Genomic DNA, 19302 nt, shown 5'->3' with positions numbered 1-19302 from the left:
CTTCCTGACCCTTTTCATATAAGAGCTCATGTGGATGCTGCCAATATTTGTATAGCACAAAGTGTGGCAGATAGCTGAGTATTCTGAGGTTTCTCAGGAGCTCCAGCAGCCTCCACTCCCAGTAGCCAACCCTTGGTTTGAAGAGATTAATACCTGGGTATACCTGTAACTCATTCAAGACAAACCTCTATGTTTTTCAACACATTTGTTAGGAAGCTATGGTTCATCCTCCTCCAGAGGATTCCTTTTATAGTTGTCTTATGATGGATCCTCTTTTTCCTGAATTCCTTGTTTCCTCATTTTGGTGGAAGCATAAATTCTAGTAGTTATTTGCTATTTTTTGTAGATGCTCTCTGCTAACTGCAGTGGTAGCTTACAGATACATTTTACTTAAAAAAAATAAATTAGTTGCCAGGAAAATTTTAAAGACTGTCAATTCCAAATATTGAGAAGATGCAGAAGGATTGGAAGGTTCATACCCTTCTGGTGGGAATGTAAAATGCTACTTGATTAATACATTGAGATACTACATTTCTGAAGATGTCTGTTCTACATTCACTCATGATTGCTAGTTTAGCTGGGTAAAAGATCCTAGGTTGGGAAATTTTCTCAAGATTTTGAAGGCATTGTTCCATTTGCTTCTCATTGTGGATCTATCTTCATCTGTTGTGCTGGACACTCGTTAGGCCCCTTTCAGTCTGAAAACACATGCCTGTCAGCTTGGGAAATTTTCTTATTTTATGTCTTTGATTTCCTCATCTCTTTTTTCTCCTAACTTCTGTTCTTTAGAAATTGTACCTTTCTGACCTTTCCTCTAATTATCTTATCATTCTTACATTCCGTCAGTATTTTGCTCCATTTTCTGAGCAATTTTTCCTGAACTTTATCTTGCACTTTTGAATTTCTATTAATATAATTTTTAATATACAAGAGATCCCTTGTCTTAGTCCTTTTTTAAAAAAAAAATTTATCATGTTCTTATTTCATGGATGCATTATCTCTTATCTTTGAGGATATCAGTGATTTAAAATTTTTTTTCTTCCTGTGCACTCTGTTTTTTCACATTGCTTTTTTTTATTATTATTTTGATCTTTGACTTTCACATTCGAACTTTTTCTCCACTTTCTGGTCATCCTGGTTGCTGCTCATATTTAAGTGAGTAGTTCTTGAAAAATAAAACAAGTCTAATTGGAACTTTTGTTTGCCTGGGTGGGACTTGTTGCCTGGGGCATCACTGTATGGGATAAGGATGGGCTGTCAAGCTGGAAAAATTTTAATATTATTTTAGGCTTTTACCTTGACCTGTTCATGTGCTCCTTAGAAAAGTTTGCTTAGACTCTTACCTGGTGAGTATGTACCTGGCCATCAGTATCCTGGGGGCTGAGTAGGGAAGAAGGCAGGAGTGCCCCAGCCTTTAGAATGCATAGTTAGTTACCATTGCCCATCTGCTTTCCAGTGTCCAGAATCTTACCGGTATTGTTTCTTCAATTTTTTGCCCTTGTGCATCTGTGCCTTTAAAAAAAAAAAAAAATCTTGTACTTTTGTTCTAGAGGAATTTCATGAAGTAAAGAGAAGGAAGTACATTTATTTAATCTGTTGTCTTTAACCAGAAGTCCCAAGGTCTCTTTTAGTATATCCTCATATATTTGGTTGAAATCTTGCCCATTTTCCACAATTGAAATTAAGCTTTCTATATTATTACAGGTTGCATATTTAAAAATAAAATTTGAAATATATGACACTTATATAAAAAAAATCCAGTCTAAAATAATAGTTTATTTTGTTGAAATGCTCTCCTCTCTTTGACTTTAACCCTTGGAGATAAAAAAGCATTAACTGTTTTTTCTCCATGAAAAATGGGACCATTTTAGGCAATGATGTATTTTCTCGTGAACTGTATTGAATGTTTTGGAATATTAACATCTTGTGTAATGATGAAGTAGGCCCTAAAGTTGAAGAAGTAGACATAAATGAATCATAATTATTGTAACTACAACTCTCCTTTTATGCCTTATAGAAAACAGATAGTTTTACAAAAGAACAAAGCTTTGATTTACTTAGCTGGTAATTGTATACAGTCTGTTGTGTTTTTTTAACCCTAAAGGAAAGCAGGACATAGTACTTGGAAATAGAATTTTGTGTTTGTGTTCATTTTGTAGGTGACTCACAACACAACTCTGAATGGCAGAGATACAATTCATCACTGGAGCTGGACTTCAGACATGCCCTTGGAGTGTGCCACTCACTATGTGGGAATTAGATGCTACATTGATGATCCTCAGTTCTCTGGTCGCAAAGAGTGGAGCGACTGGAGCCCACTGAAGAACATCTCTTGTAAGTGCATATTTAAAGAATTTTCGTTTCAGATGAATTAGATTACTCTTGCTTAAGGGTAGGGTTTAGCTCACGGTTTTAGTTCTCTGAACCCCATTTGGATGCATGAGGGTCACCTGGGGATCTTCCAAGTCTTCCACCCCAGAACATTTTGATTCAAAAACTCTGAGATAGGCTTCAGGAATCTGTATTTTTAAAGAACATACTGAGTGATTAGATAAACATCCAGGTTTAAAAATCACTTCGAATAGACATTGGAAGAACATTTAAAAATTTTATGTAGACGGTAATGAGATCAAGTCCATGTTTTTAAAATATAGCTCCCAATTTCTTGCCCATAGAGCAGACCGCTGTGAGCTGCAGTTACTGCAGAGAACATGGGAATCCGCAAGTATAGGACTTGCCTGGCAGTCTAGTGCTTAAGACTCCGAGCTTGCAATGAAGGGGGCACAAGTTCGACCCCTGGTTGGGGAGCTAAGATCCCGCATGCCATGTGGTGTGGACAAAAAAATAAAATTAAATTAACAGTGTGACTCTGCAAGTATATCAAACATCATCTGTACATTGAATAAAACTCATGCAGGTATAATGTTTGCAGTGTGAGAGAGGGCCTAGAAAATTGTTGACAATAAAATAAAGTGCTTTAAAAGGCTGGTAATCATTGTAGATTATTCACTCTAGTGACAATGTGGAGAAATGGATCAGAGGGAGGAAGGACTGGAAGCAGGCAGATTAATAAGGAGAATCTTGTAGTTCAGCAAAAGACAGTGAAGGTATAAAATAGGACACCTGGGTTTAAAAATGAAAAGAGGGAAGAAGTATGAAAACACTGAAGAGACCGAATTAGAATTAGTGACTATGCTTTTGGTAGGGGAGAAATACAGCCAGAGATGACTATTAGTTTGGGCAGCTGGGTAGCTGGTGATGCTGTCCAATGAGACAGAAACTATATGAACAAACTAGGTGGGAAAGATAAATTTCGATTTTAATGTGTTGAGCTTGAGGTAGCTGTGAAGTGCCTGGGAGCAATTTCTCATTGTCAGTTGGGAATACAAATTCGGCATCCAGGTGATTAGTTCGAACTGGAGATATACAGTTGACCCTTGAACAACTGGGGGTTAAGGGCTCCGAGCCTCCATGTAGTGGAAAATCCACACATAATTTATAGTTAGCCCTCCATACCCGTGGAACCTCTGTATCTGTGGTTCCATATCCAAGAATTCAACCGACGGCAAATCCTGTAGTACTGTAGTATTTACTAGTGAAAAAACTCCACACATAAGTGAACCCATGCAGTTCAAACCCGTGTTGTTCAAGGGTCAACTGTGTATTTGAGAATCGTTAACATACGTGATGTGAAAATTTTTAAATCTTGGAGGTTAACATAACTCAAGGAAAGGGGCATGAAGACCAAGGACACATCTCTTAGAAGCTTGTATGAGGAGGGGAGGATGGAAGAAAATGAGGCCAGCAAAGCAAACAGCAGCCGGAGGGTTAAGAGTAGCAAAAGTAAGTAGTCTACACCCCAAGAGAGAAGGGAGTTGGAGAAGGAAGACTTTAGGCAACATACCAGATGCTGTGGAAGTTGAAGGAAAGATTACTAAGACGTGGCCATTGGATTGAGCAGTTAGGCCATGGAACCATTTTAGTAAAGTGGCCAGAGTAGAAGCCAGATTGCAGTAGATTAAAGAGTGAGTAGGTAGGAAGGAGACTAGAGATAATATTTTTAAATTGGCTATTTAGGAAAATAAAAACAAAGGGGTGGCTTTAACCTACAGAGTTGGGATTTTTTTAGAAAGCGCTTTTTAGGATGTGGAGTATTTAACCATGCATGTAAGCTGATGGAAAGTAGGATATCTGATCTAAATACATAGAATAATTTCAGAGGAATGGAATTATTTAATGTGTACCTTTTTCTTGGTGTGGATTTTTCACATGTGGATAAACCCACTTAATTTGAATGTTTAGATTTCTTAGATATTAATCTGTGACCTTACATGGTGACCTGCAGTCCCCTTTACTCCCCCACCATCACCCCGTCATAAGTAAATAAAACCACACACATTTTTATTTCTTGTGTATGTCTGGCTCCTTTGAAACCTGGGGGGCATACCTTATTTTTGGGCCACCATAATTACAAAGTACCTAACAGTGTGTTTTATGTACACTGGGCTAATTTATGTAAAAGACTTCTAAAGTATTTAAAATTCCTTTTGCTCTTTCTAGGGTCTCCTGATCCTCAGACTAAGGTTTTTCCTCAAGACAGAGTGCTACTTGTAGGCTCAGATATAACAGTATGTTGTGTGACTCAAGAAAAAGTGTTATCAGCACAGATTGGCAGTACATATTGTCCCCTTATCCATCTTGATGGGAAAAATGTTGCAATCAAGATCCGTAATATTTCTGCTTCCGAAAGTAGTGGAACAAATGTGGTTTTCTCCGTAGAAGATAACATGTTTGGAACAGTTATTTTTGCAGGATGTAAGTATATAATTATTTTTTTTAAGAAAAGAGTTCCTATTAATATGTTTTGATCCTCTTTGAAAGCCTTAATGCTTTTTTGGGGGGATGATTTTATTTATTTCTTATTTTTTTATTCTTTGATACAAATGACATATGAGGGTACCAGCATATTTGCTTGTTTTAAGGTGAGTTCTAAGCTTGTTTTCTACATACCTGTGTATCTGTAAAATAGCTTTTGTAATAAGATTTGAAACATTCATCTGCTAATTTTTTTTTTTTTTTTTTTTTTTTTTTTTTTTTTTGCTGTACGCGGGCCTCTCACTGCTGTGGCCTCTCCCGTTGCGGAGCACAGGCTCCGGACACACAGGCTCCGCGGCCATGGCTCGCGGGCCCAGCCGCTGCGCGGCATGTGGGATCTTCCGGGATAGGGGCACGAACCCGTGTCCCCTGCATCGGCAGGCGGACTCTCAACCACTGCGCCACCAGGGAAGCCCTCATCTGCTAATTTTTAGTTTAAATTCTTAGTTAACAGCTTTGTTGAGTCAAGGGCAGGTAGTATATAATATTTCTTATTCCTACATCATTTAGGAATTTTTTCATATAAATTAATTTCCCACCTAATTAAAGCATACCTTTTTTTTAAGTACCTGAATTAAAGAAATTGTAATGATTTTACACAAAATCTTTCAAAAGCATAACCTACGCTTCTCTGATGAGAGGAGGGTGGCTGCAGGACATGGTGGGAGGAAGAGTCCCCTCTCACTGTGTTCTGTGTCTGATGTACTCTCCGTAATGCAGGGGCATCTTTTAACATGGTCACTTCTACATTCCATGATGTTTCCAAAAGTTGTTGTGGGTGGACTGCCCTACCTATATGGCTTGTGTTATGCATCCACAGAGACTTTTTTCTTTTCTTTTTTTTTTTTTTTGCGGTACGTGGGCCTCTCACTGTTGTGGCCTCTCCCATTGCGGAGCACAGGCTCCGGACGCGCAGGCTCAGCGGCCATGGCTCACGGGCCCAGCCGCTCCGCGGCATGTGGGATCTTCCCGGACTGGGGCACGAACCCGTGTCCCCTGCATCGGCAGGTGGACTCTCAACCACTACGCCACCAGGGAAGCCCCACAGATACTTTCGTATTTAGAGTTTTTCTGTCCCCTCCCCTGTGGTAACTGTAATGTTATAGTGCACTGATGGCTTTGCCTCCAGCAGTGCCTCCCTTCCTGCTCACATTCGGAACTTAACGTTTCTAGTGGTCCGAAGGTCTCATGAATAAAGTGTGTGAAATGTAGTGAATGGATTTTGTCATTTTCTTTTGCTCACTCAGTGATTTTTCTTATGATTGTCAGTTATGCTGTGGATCAGCCTCTTTCAGTCACTTTTTTACTTCCATAGGAATTTATGATAAATTACATTCAGTTGCTGATAGATTCCCAAAGGAAGGGGATTAGGTGCCCTTCTCAGCTTGATGGCTGTAACCTTACTCTCTTTTTGCCTTCCAGTAAGGCATTTTGGAATTCAAGTGAGAGTGAGGATATATTTGAATTTAAATTTTAGAAATTAAAAAAATTAAATTTTCTTTCCTAAATGGAATTTTAGGAAGTGATGTGCAACATTCCTCACAAATGATCATGGAGTCTAAGTAAAGAACCAGTGTAGTGAAACTCCTTGATAACTGATATCAAAAAGTGAGATACTCACTTAAAAGAATGAAATAAAAAATTAAAACTTAAAAGATGAGATATTCACTGTTTTTATTGTTTCTAACAATGTTCTAATCTTTTGTCATAGTGCTAGAGCAAACCTATTTAGTTCATAATTTAGCTTTCATTTATAACATTTGGAGGTTGAAATATTGATCAATATTTGTCAATTCAGGAACAGCAGTAACATTTCACTTCAGAGGGAGCTCTTTAGAAACTTGCAGCAAGGGCAGACTGCGGTGTGAGTTAGGGATCAAGATTTACTTTCCTTTCCCGTATGGGTAGCCTGTTATTCCATCATTTACTGAAAAGGCTGAAAATAATGTTAGAATCAGCTTGTCAGTTTTCCCCTACACACACACATACACATTCAAATGTGCCAGGATTGTGATTGATATTACATTAAATCTATCAATTTAGGAGGATTTTTATTCTTACAATATGGAGTCTTCCAAACCATGAACATGGTATAGCCTTCCATTTATTTAGATTTTCTTTGATTTATTTTAGTGATATGAGGTCTTTTATATCTTTTGGTAAATTTATTCCTAGGTGTTTGATGTTTTCTGGTGCCATTAAAAATTGATGTTTTTAAATCGCGTTTTCTATATACTGCTATATAGAAAGACAATTGATTTATACCGAACTTTTACCTAGCTTCAATTGATTCTTTTCTAAGTGAATTTCTTTGAAAAGAAAATCAGTATATTTCAAGTACTGCCCTCTCATATTTTTTTCTCCTTCAATTTTTCCTTCTACTTCTGTCTAGTTTGCTCCTGTTATTTGGATTCTAAGTATTTCAACTTAATATATCGGCCAGATCCTAAAATAATCAGCATTTTAAATATCCTCAAAATTTGGGGTATGTGAATTTAATAAAATGACCAAAAGTTTGTCTTTAAGTTTAAAACAGTTTTCAAAATAAATATGTCAGTGTTAGTTTTATTATCCAGTTGGTAAACTTTCATATAAATACTCATTACTGCTCTTAATGTTACCTAAGATATTTGAAGGATGTAATGCTAATCTCTGGGGAAAGTATGTGAAATTTTCTAAGTCTTTTTGATAAACTAAGGACTATTTTAAAAATTCAGGTTTTTAAAAATAAAGTGATCTTTTAGACTTTTTCAGTGAGTAGATAGTCATTTAACAAAACTTACTTCCATGGAGGATAGTTTGGATAAATATGACAGTAGGAAATATCAGTTTCTGTATATGCTTGGATAAGTAAGATTACAGAAATATCACTTTCTGTAATCAGTGTCAGACTGTAGAATTTTTATTTATCACTCTCACAAAACAAAAACAAAACAACTTTTTTTCTTTTTCTAGTCTTGCCCCTACAAAAACAGAACAGTCTCATTAAAGAAGAAAAACAACAAAAGATCAGTAGTCACTTGGAATATAGGGATATGTAGAATTTTACCAAGAGTGACTTTGTAAATAATAGTCCTTATAACTTATTTAAGAACTCTGAAACTTGTACCATGGCTTATACTGACTTATGATTTGGTACTTCTTTTCAAATCACAGTATAAAAAGGATAGGTAATAATACTTTTAACCTGTAGATTTTTCTGATTTAACTAGTTGGACAAAGTTTCCTTTGAGAGATTTGATGGACTCTGAAATGGGATTTAAGGGAAAAACATGACAGTTGATCTCTTCAGGTTGCTACTGGGGAGTTTCCAAATGAGCTAATGGTCACTCTTAAGTCTATGTTAATCCATCACTCCTAATGTAATATGAACTCTGAAACAACATGCTATACAAAAAATGGTAATTCCTGCACCATTCGGAATGTAAGCAAATGATTTTTTAAGGAAATTGTCCAAAATGTAATTAACATTTATGAAACATAACGTTTTCAGAGAAAATGTACATAATCAAAGTAACTACCTTTCTTTCTTTTTTTTTATTAGATCCACCTGATATTCCTCAAAAACTGAACTGTGAGACATATGACTTAAAAGAGATTGTATGCACTTGGAATCCAGGAAGACCGACGTTCTTGGTGGGCCCACGCAATACAAGTTACACTTTATTTGAAAGGTAAAGGTCTCTGGGAAAGGTTGTCAAACAGTGAGGAGTACCTTGGAAGGATATTAAATGACATAAGAAGATGCTCTGTTTCATTTATGAGAACAAATATAAAGCAAAATATGCTGTAGAAAATTGGGTATACTATAAATACTGCACTTTAAACGCATGCAGACTCGATATCTTGTTGTCTTTTTTAAAAAGCCTCTAGAAGGAAGAACCCTCAAATATGAATAGAGACTGTCTCTGGGTAGTGGGCTTAATGGCTGATTTTTTTCTTCTGTTTTCTGCATTGTATATATTTTCTTCCCTGAATATGTAGTATATCTATAATTAGAAATACAAACTTTTTTAAAAAAACATTTATTAGAAATTTACCCGTTCATCTTTTCCTGCAATAAATCTCTTGCCATTTTGAAATTATTTTAATATTCCTTAATGTTCTCTTAATTCAGTTTTTCAGGAAAATATGTTAGATTTAGAAGAGTTGAGTTGTCCACAAATGAAAGCTATCAGTTGTTCTTTCAAATGCTTCCAAATCAAGAAATATACAATTTTACGTTGAATGCTCGAAATCCTCTGGGTCAATCAGAATCAACACTTTTAGTTAACATAACTGAAAAAGGTAAGCTGCTGCATAAACCAGTGTCTAATAACTTTAGAAGTGGTAAAATGTCTTGAGATTAATGAAAAGTGCTTCTAGGGATTTCTTTTTACTGATTATTTCCTTTATAGTTACTTAATACTAATTTTGTAAATTTCGTTTAAAAATCTTTATAATTTCAAGTTTCACTGTTTTATTAAATTCAAATAAAAATTTGAATTAATTGTTTCATAGAAATTGTAAGTGGCTTTATCTGATAGTTTTTGATTTCTGAAAATAGTTTTTTGCCCAATTTTTTTTTTTTTTTTTTTTTGTGGTACACGGGCCTCTCCCTGTTGTGGCCTCTCCCGCGGTGGAGCACAGGCTCTGGATGTGCAGGCTCAGCGGCCATGGCTCACGGGCCTAGCCACTCTGCAGCATGTGGGATCCTCCCAGACTGGGGCACGAACCCATGTCCCCTGCATCGGCGGGCGGACTCTCAACCACTACACCACCAGGGAAGCCCTGCCCAATTTTTAAAACCTTTTTATTTTGAAATAGTTGTAGACTCACAGGTGGTTGCAAAAATAATTACAGTCCTTCATCCGACTTTCTCAGTGGTAGCCTGTTATGTAACTGTAGTACCATGTCCAAATTAGGCAGTTGACCCTGGTTCAACACTGAACCAGACTACTGACCTTGCTCTGTTTTCACCAGTTTTTATATGCATTTAATTGTGTGTGTATGTGTGTGTATGTGTGTGTGTGGTTCTGTGCAGTCGGATCCACGTACAGATTCACGCCACCCACCAATACAGTTCAGATACAGAGCTCTTCTGTCGCCCACAGGAACCGCCTCCCGCTGTCACTGTAGCAACACCACCCCCACCCCCATCAACACACATGGGCACGTGCTAGAATCTCTGTTCCTGGAAAACAGCTAGTCTGTTCCTCATCGCTATTGTTTTGTTATTTGGGGAATGGTGTGTAAATGGAGTTGTACACTATTTAACCTTTAGAGGTTGGCATTTTTTACTAAGGAAGATGTCCTTGAGATCCATCCAAGTATGTATCAGTAAATAGTTTGTTCCTTTTTACTGCTGGTGATTTCTGAAATTTTACCAACCCTATTAATGTACAGCTCAAAATAGAAATAAAAGAGTCCTGTCTTTTTGGCACTCATTCCTGTGGTCATTCCATGTGTATCTACTCTGTGCCAGGCTCTGCAACACACAGAGCAGTGGCGTAGAGGCCTTCTCTTAGAGGTAGTCAGGGGCGTAAGGGCTTAAACCAAATGCATTATAATACAGCCTGGCAAGTGATTAGTAGATGCTCCTGTTGCCTTACTTGTGAATATAAGTCACTTTTATCAATTATTCCTTCTCATCATCTTTGTTATGTCTTGATTTTTTTCCATAAGGTCATAAAAGCTACATCTTATACTTGCATGGCAGTTTTATATATGTTTTTCTGCCCTCTGCCATTTCAGCCATATCTTCCACGTGATTCTTTCCCATCACTCGATGTGGTATATGCACTATCACCAGTGTAATGTGCAGTTTGCTTCACTGTACCTTTGTTCTTGCCAAGACCCCAGCCTGAAATGATTTTCTGCAACTGTTTTGCCAGTTTCATTCTGATTCATCCTTCAGAGCTCATCTTAAGTCCTATCTTCACTGTACATCTACACTTACATCTAAATTCCTGTAGCAGTGAATATCTGTACCATGCATTTAGGACTTAATGTATATACTCTTGTTGATTTTCCTTCTTTCTGTTTGTCAGTCCCCAAGTAAATGAGGGGCTCCTTAAAGGTAGAGACTGACTTACTACCTTTTAGTATTTCTGATGCCAACTGAGGAACCTTGAGTGTGAATGGTTCTTAAACAATGCTGGCCTGGTGTCAGCAGTAAAGGTGAGATTTGTATTCCACACAACAGTGGGTGGAACATTGTTGATTAGCACTGATGACATCTTTTTTTTGTTTTCTTTGACTCTCATTTGTCATATTAGAAAAGAGCTTTTAAAGTAATCTTTGAAAATTGTATTTACAGTTCATCCCCATATTCCTACTTCAATCAAAGTGAAGGATATCAGTTCAACAGCTGTTACACTTTCCTGGCATTTACCGGGCAGCTTTGCAAAGATTAAACTGTTATGTCAAATTGAAATTAATAAAACTAACTCAGTACATGAATTGGTGAGTAAGATTCTTCTATAAACTTCCTTTGAGGTTATTTTGGATAAAATACTTAGTTTTCAAAAAGAATTAAGTAAATTGGTATGCATAAGTGCTCAGATTACTTATTATAGAGATTTACTAAGAGTGAAGACATTATATATCAATATCATAACAGCATTATATTTAGCACTTAAAAACAATGATAATACCAGATATTATAGAACGTAAGTTTGACTTTTACTACTCAGAATATTTCCAGGTCTAGTATAGTACCTGGCATGTAACTGGTGCTCAATAAATTTATGAATGAATTAGTAGTTTTTGCTGTAACCGTTGGTGTTAGTTAATGGACTAATTGGCACCAAAGAGAAGATGTGATTTTTAAAACTGCTAAGTGCAGCAATAGGAGCAAGTTATAATTGGGCGTTATAAGTCAAAACAGGGCTTTTTAGTACATTTTAAATACTTAGGTTGACTTTTATGCTGCACCATCTTGTAATTTGGAGTAGGTCCAAAATAAATGATGTACTTAAATAGTCACTTGGAAACTTACTGATAATTTCTAGAAAATCAGTCAACCTGCAAAACGTAACCCAGAAAGCTTCTTTGCAATAAGTAATTGGGAACTCAGAGACTTTCCTGAGGCATGCAAATTCTCAAATTTGTTTAGAATTGCTTCATCTTAATTTATTTAGTTTAAATATTGAATAGTCCACATGTTTAGCACCACACTAGAGGTTCTAAGTGCCATATAAAAAAAGATGCATAAGATGATGCCTGCCTCCAGTCAGTTTCCAAATATCATCTGAATAATGTATTTAATCCTCAAGGTCATCTTAGATTACTAAGTTATATTAAGGTATATTGCATTACCATTAACCATTGACTGAATATCATCTTCTCTGCGTAATTAATTGACCATTATTACTTAGATCCAACATTTGGACTAAAAAGATACCTCAATTTCATTTATTGCTGTTGCAGAACATAATTTCACTGATTTGGCATTTATATAAGAATTAAAATATAATGGATGAACTGTCTTTGGTTTTATAGAGGTAAACTCTTATGACATTCAGTCAATTTATGTTACAAATTTGGGAGGCTTTCTTCTAAAAAAAGTATATGAGTGTATGTATGTATTCATATACATGTGATATTATATATGTAATATATATGTTTGTTTCTAATAGCGAAATATCACAGTGAGAGGAATAGAAAATTCAAGTTATCTTGCTGCTGTGGATAAGTTAAATCCATATACTATATATACTTTCCGGATTCGTTGTTGTACTGACCCCTTCTGGAAGTGGAGCAAGTGGAGCAATGGAAAACAATATTTAACCACAGAAGCCAGTAAGTTAACTGAATGACTTATGGCTAATTATTACTATGGATCCTGAAATTTTGTTTTTAAAAGAAAATGTCACCAAAGTGACTAAAAGCAGGAGAATGTTTAGATATATTGTGTAACTATATAATATCTGCTAGTAAAATATCAGACAGACATTTTAAATGATGGTTTTTCAAGTTTTGTGATAATATGGAAAAATCCTTGGCATGTGTTATGTGAAAGGACTAGGCTACCCTATCCACAATATGATTGCAACTGTATTAAAATGATACATAGGAAACCAAACTTGAAACTGTAGTAAGATTATGGAGTGATTTTTCTCACACTCTTTCCTCCTATTCCTGGAGTTTTCATAACCTATTTAGAGTGTCTCTTTATTGAAAACAATTATTAATAAAGCTAATTTGGTGGAATTTTTATTTGTGACCTAGGCCTGAGAAATGGATGGGACTACAAGTTCTTGAACTTTAGTTTCTGTGGTACACCCAGGTCAATATATCTATAAAATCAGGTAACTGGTTTTCTAAGTATGATAATTTCTAAAGACAGAATGAGATACTATTCTTGATTAAGCAGGTGTCAGCTTTAAAACAAAGCAAAAAATTTAGAAATAGGTGTGATTTTCAGAAGTCATTCAACAAAAGATAGCAAAAGCTTTATTTGAACTATATAATACAGGGAATATAAAATTTCTTCCAAAAAATTTAACAAACAGTAAGATAAAAAATGACAGGTATTAACCCAGATTTTGTCTCTCTACATGAAGACTAGAAAGATGAGAGAGGATCCTTACAGTACATGTAAGAATTATTTGGATCATGCTTGAGTCCAGGGAGAGAGTGTATTAGTTATCTATTGCTATGACAAATTACCTCAGAACTCAGTGGCTTAAAACAGCAAACGTTTGTTATCTCACAGTGTCTGTGGATCAGAAATTCAGACAGCTTAGCTGAGGCTACAGTCAGGATGTGGGTAGGGGCTGCAGGCTTGATTGGGGCTAGAGGATTGGCTTTCAGGATGGTTCAGTCACATGCCTGTTGGCAGGAGGCCTCAGTTCCTCACCGTGCGGGCCTCTCCATAGGGCTACTGGAGTGTCCTCAACATGGCAACCAGCAACTCCCAGACTTAGTGATCAAAGAGAGAACAAGGCAGCCTCCACAATGTCTTTTATGTCCTAGCCTCAGAAGGGACATACATCACATCTGCCATACCCTACTTGTCACACAGGCCAACGCTGATACAGTGTGGGAGGGACCACACAAGGGCATGAATGTCAGGAAGCGAGACCAATATCCTTGGTCATTGTGGAGACTGGCTGCTTTTGCTTTCAGTTGATGAGCTGTTGGTGCCAAGAGGAAACATTTTATTTATGCCTCATTAAGATGAATTCATTTAACAAATACTTGTTGAGTATCCACCATGTGTCAGGAATTGTTCTAGTTACTAGGAATATAGCAGGGAATAAAACAGCAGTCTCTGCCCATGGAGTTTATAGGATAGTGGACTAGAAATGAGTTTTTAAAATATGTATATAATAGCGTATTGGATGGCAGTGAGTGCCACAGAAAAAAATAAAACCTAGAGAGAGGGCTAGGGAATCAAGGCCAGGCGGTTGAGGAGGGAGGTTGCAATTTTAAATAGAGTAGCTGGAAGAGACTTCACTAATAAGGTAACACTTGATCTGAGATATCAAGGAGGTGGTGAAGGAAGCTACGTAGTTAATTCAGAGGAGAAAAGTTCTAGGCAGAGGAAGAGAGGGCATAGGAAGTGCAGAAAGCCTGGGACAGGTGTCCTTGGCATGTCTGAGGAACAGCCAGGAAACCAGTGTGTAGCCAGAGCCAGCTTGAGTAAGGGGGAAGAGACGGATGTGAGATGGAGAGGCAGCCTTGGACCCATTTTTGAGGGACTTGAGGGTGATTTTAACCCATTGTAAGGGGCCTTGTGTTTTGTAGACATTTGGAGCTCAGCTTTTCCATTGCTCCATTTTCTAAGTGGAAGCCACTAACTTCTTCACATTTTTATTGAGAATTTCAAAAACCTAGACAAAAATTTCAAACACCACCATCCCACTTATTGATCTTATCAACTTCAAATACTAACTTTTAAATCTCTTTTATAGTTCCTTCAAAGGGACCAGATACTTGGAGAGAGTGGAGTTCTGACGGAAAAAACTTAATAATATATTGGAAGGTAAATATCTAATTCTTCCTTGAATATTTAAATAACTTTATTATGCTGAACTACTTAACTTACATATGGTACCTGGGTTATCAGGCAGCCAGGACTTCCCAGACTGGCTTAGCATATAGTATTGCTGAGAATGTAACCTGGCTTCTAAAAGCCCCAGATTCCACATCACTGCAGATGCACCACAGTCACTGTAGTGAGGATCTCTGTGTCAAGAGCTGAGCATTCTTTAGTTTGATTTTATGAGGCCTGTAAAGGACTAAGGATTTCATGAATTCCATCTCTCTCACTTTAGTCAGAAATGCAGCCAGAAACCACAAGTTAGAATCTCAAGTGTTTATGCTGCATTTTCAATTCAATGACTAGGAAACCAACTTTTTATATATATCATGTGTAATTTGTTGTCCCCTAAGTAAGTTGCATTATAATATGACAATTATAAAGTTTTACATAGTTTTCTAAAATTTTAGATAAAATATGAATTGCATTATGTTTACTAGCTTTTCCTTACCAGAGCAGATGTTTTTGTTGCTGTATTTTTTAATCTGATTTATGAACGTGAAAACCATGAACAGTTGTCTTCTACACCAGATTTCATAGGAACAGTTATAACCAGATTCTTTTAAACAGTGAATTTTGTTATTGAAATTTAAACTATTATTTTTATAAAAATTTGACATCTTTACAGCTTTAAGTAAAGTAAATCTTTGAAGTCTGTGAGCAAGTTGTATACACATTCCATTGCTTTGAGGTTGTCTGTATATGACTGTGCATCGCCTCTTACTCTTGATTAGCAAATCCCCTGGTTACTCTCAGTTGTCTGTCAGATTTCACAATAATATAGTAACAATGATATAAATTACTTCAATGTGAGAAAGTTTAGAATATTGTTCAAACGAGATAAATGTTGAACCAAGGATTAAAAATATTGAAGCGATTTGGATTCTAACTTCAGTGACTAGTTGATGGTTCTGCCATATTTGGTTGGAAAATTAAGTTGTTTTGGACATGTTGAGTTTTTTAAACATGTGCCACAAGGATATCTGAGTACAGTTCAGTAGGAGGTGGTTTGATGTAAGGCTCTGGAGCTCGGGAGAGGTCTGAGCTAAAGACATAGCTGTGAGTAAGCATATAGATGGGATCACTCAGGGAGAGCACGCAGGGTAGAAAGAGGCCAAGAGTGGAACTGTAGGTGATGGCAGGATATAAAGGACCAGCAAAGGAGGAGGATCCAGCAGGGGGGGTTGGGGAGGCCAGAGAGGCAGGAAGACCAGAAGAAAATAGCTTTTGTAGAAACCAGGGGAGGGGGATGTGTGAAGGAATGAATAGTATCAAATGAAACCCACAAGTCTTAGGATGGTAACATGTCCACTTTACCAGGCCATTGGAGAGCCATCAGGGACGTCTGTTGGAGCAGTGTCTGCAACAGAGTATTAATGTCAGTGTCAGTCTGAAGCAGAGGGTCCCATGCACTGCTATATAAATTGGAGCAATTATTTTAATAAGCAGTTTAGCTATATAAATAAAGAAGTTTGAATGTGAGGGATACCTTTAAGATGGCAGAGGAGTAAGATGTGGAGATCACCTTCCTCCCCACAAATACATCAGAAATACATCTACACGTGGAACAACTCCTACAGAACACCTACTGAACACTGGCAGAAGACCTCAGACCTCCCAAAAGGCAAGAAACTCCCCACATACCTGGGTAGTGCAAAAGAAAAAGAAAAAACAGAGACAAAAGAATAGGGACGGGACCTGCACCTCTAGGAGGGAGCTGTGAAGGAGGAAAAGTTTCCACATGCTAGGAAGCCCCTTCACTGGCGGAGACAGGGTGGCGGGGGTGGGAAGCTTCGGAGCCACAGAGGAGAGCGCAGCAACGGGTGCAGAGGACAAACCGGAGAGATTCCCACACAGAGGATCGGTGCCAAACAGCACTCACCAGCCTGCGAGGCTTGTCTGCTCCCTGGCCAGGGCAGGTGGGGGCTGGGAGCTGAGGCTTGGGCTTCGGAAGTCAGACCCCAGGGATAGGACTGGGGTTGGCTGCGTGAACACAGCCTGAAGGAGGCTAGTACACCACAGCTAGCCAGGACGAAGTATGGGAAAAAGTCTGGAACCGCCTAACAGGTAAGAGACCATTGTTTCGGGGTCCATGAGGAGAGGGGATTCAGAGCACCGCCTAAACGAGCTCCAGAGACGGGCATGAGCCACGGCTATCAGCGTGGACACCAGAGACGGGCATGAGACACTAAGGCTGCTGCTGCAGCCACCAGGAAGCCCGTGTGCAAGCACAGGTCACCATCCCCAGCTCCCCTCTCGGGAGCCTGTGCAGCCCGCCACTGCCAGGGTCCCGTGATCCAGGGACAACTTCCCCATGAGAACACACGGTGCGCCTCAGGCTGGTGCAACGTCAGGCAGGCCTCTGCCACCACAGGCTTGCCCTGCATTCCGTACCCCTCCCTACCCCCAGCCTGAGTGAGCCAGAGCCCCCTAATCAGCTGCTACTTTAACCTCGTCCTGTCTGAGCTAAGAACAGACACCCTCAGGTGACCTACAAGCAGAGGCGGGGCCAAGTCTAAAGCTGAACCCCAGGAGCTGTGCAAAAAAGAAGACAAAGGGAAATCTCTCCCAGCAGCCTCAGGAGCAGCAAATTAAATCTCTACGGTCAACTTGATGTACCCTGCGTCTGTGGAATACCTGAATAGTCAACGAATCATCGCAAAGTTGAGGCAGTGGACTTCGGGAGGAATTGTAGACTTGGGGTTTGCTTTCTGCATCTAATTTGTTTCTGGTTTTATGTTTATTTTAGTTTAGTATTTAGAGTTTATTATCATTGGTAGATTTGTTATTGATTTGGTTGCTCTCTTCCTTTTTTTCTATATAGATATATATATTTTTTCCTTTTTCTCTTTCTGTGAGTGTGTATGTGTATGCTTCTTTGTGTGAATTTGTCTGTATAGCTTTGCTTTTACCACTTCTCCTAGGGGTGTGTCTGTCCGGTTTTTTTTTTGTTTTCTTTCTTTTTGTATAGTTTTTAGCACTTGTTATCATTGTTGGATTTTGTTTTTGGATTTGTTTGCTCCCTTCTTTCTTTCTTTATTTTTCCTTTATTATTTTTAGTTAATTATTTATTTATTTTATTTATACATTTATTTATTTATTTTTGGCTGCATTGGGTCTTTCTTGCTGTGCGCGGGCTTTTCCCTAGTTGTGGCGAGCGGGGGCTACTCTTCGTTGCTGTGTGCAAGCTTCTCATTGCAGTGGCTTCTCTTTTTGCGGAGCACAGGCTCTAGGCATGCAGGCTTTGGTAGCTGTGGCTCGCAGGCTCTGGAGTGCAGGTTCAGAAGTTGTGGCACACGGGCTAAGTTGCTCCATGGCATGTGGGATCTTCCCAGACCAGGGCTCAAACCTGTGTCCCCTGCTTTGGCACATGGATTATCAAGCACTGCGCCACCAGGGAAGCCCAATTTCTGTTATTTTTAATAATTTTTTTTATTTTGTATTTTAATAACTTTATTTTGTTATATTTTTTTTCCTTTTTTTTTCTCCCTTTTCTTCTAAGCTATGTGGCTGACAGGGTCTTGGTGCTCAGGCCGGGTATCAGACCTGAGCCTCTGAGGTGGGAGAGCCGAGTTCAGGACATTGTTCCACCAAGACCTCCCAGCTCCACATAATACCAAACAGAGAAAGCTCTCCCAGAGATCTCCATCTCAACACTAAGACCCAGCTCCACTCAACGACCAGCAAGCTACAGTGCTGGACACCCCATGACAAACAACTAGCAACACAGGAACACAGCCTAATCCATTAGCAGAGAGGCTGCCTAAAATCATAATAAGGTCACAGACACCCCAAAACACACCACTGGATGCGGTCCTGCACACCAGAAAGACAAGATCCAGCCTCATCCCCCAGAACACAGGCACCAGTCCCCTCTACCAGGAAGCCTACACAACCCACTGAACCAACCTTACCCACTAGGGGCAGACACCAAAAACAATGGGAACTACGAACCTGCAGCCTGCCAAAAGGAGACCCCAAACACAGTAAGTTAATTTAAGCAAAATGAGAAGACAGAGAAATACACAGCAGATGAAGGAGCAAGGTAAATACCCACCAGACCAAACAAACGAAGAGAAATAAGCAGTCTACTTGAAAAAGATTTCAGAGTAATGATAGTAAAGGTGATCCAAAATCGTGGAAATAGAATAGAGAAAATACAAGAAACGTTTCACAAGGACCTAGAAGAAGTAAAGAGCAAACAAACAATGATGAACAACACAATAAACGAAGTTAAAAATTCTCTAGAAGGAATGAATAGCAGAATAACTGAGGCAGAAGAACGGATAAGTGACCTGGAAGATAAAATAGTGGAAATAACTACCGCAGAGCATAATAAAGAAAAAAGAATGAAAAGAATTGGGGACAATCTCTGAGACCTCTGGGACAACATTAAATGC

The 19302-nt window shown here is 38.4% G+C and overlaps 1 protein-coding gene across 2 annotated transcripts in view; it reads left to right on the top strand.

Moving 5' to 3' along the window:
- Positions 1–19302, top strand: part of LIFR (LIF receptor subunit alpha) — a 90272-nt gene that overhangs the window by 44405 nt on the left and 26565 nt on the right. For both annotated transcript variants that reach the window (XM_081231055.1, XM_081231056.1), the window contains 7 exons: positions 2160–2334; positions 4561–4815; positions 8420–8549; positions 8993–9162; positions 11174–11319; positions 12495–12657; positions 14775–14845. In XM_081231055.1, the coding sequence (XP_081087181.1) occupies positions 2160–2334; positions 4561–4815; positions 8420–8549; positions 8993–9162; positions 11174–11319; positions 12495–12657; positions 14775–14845 (1110 nt within the window). The remainder of the gene's footprint in view (positions 1–2159; positions 2335–4560; positions 4816–8419; positions 8550–8992; positions 9163–11173; positions 11320–12494; positions 12658–14774; positions 14846–19302) is intronic.

This window comes from Mesoplodon bidens, assembly GCF_964165515.1.
Source record: "Mesoplodon bidens genome assembly, chromosome: 4".
Taxonomy (NCBI): Eukaryota; Metazoa; Chordata; class Mammalia; order Artiodactyla; family Ziphiidae; genus Mesoplodon; species Mesoplodon bidens.
Note: the sequence above shows the minus strand (reverse complement) of the source record. Positions and strands in the feature narration are given on the sequence as shown.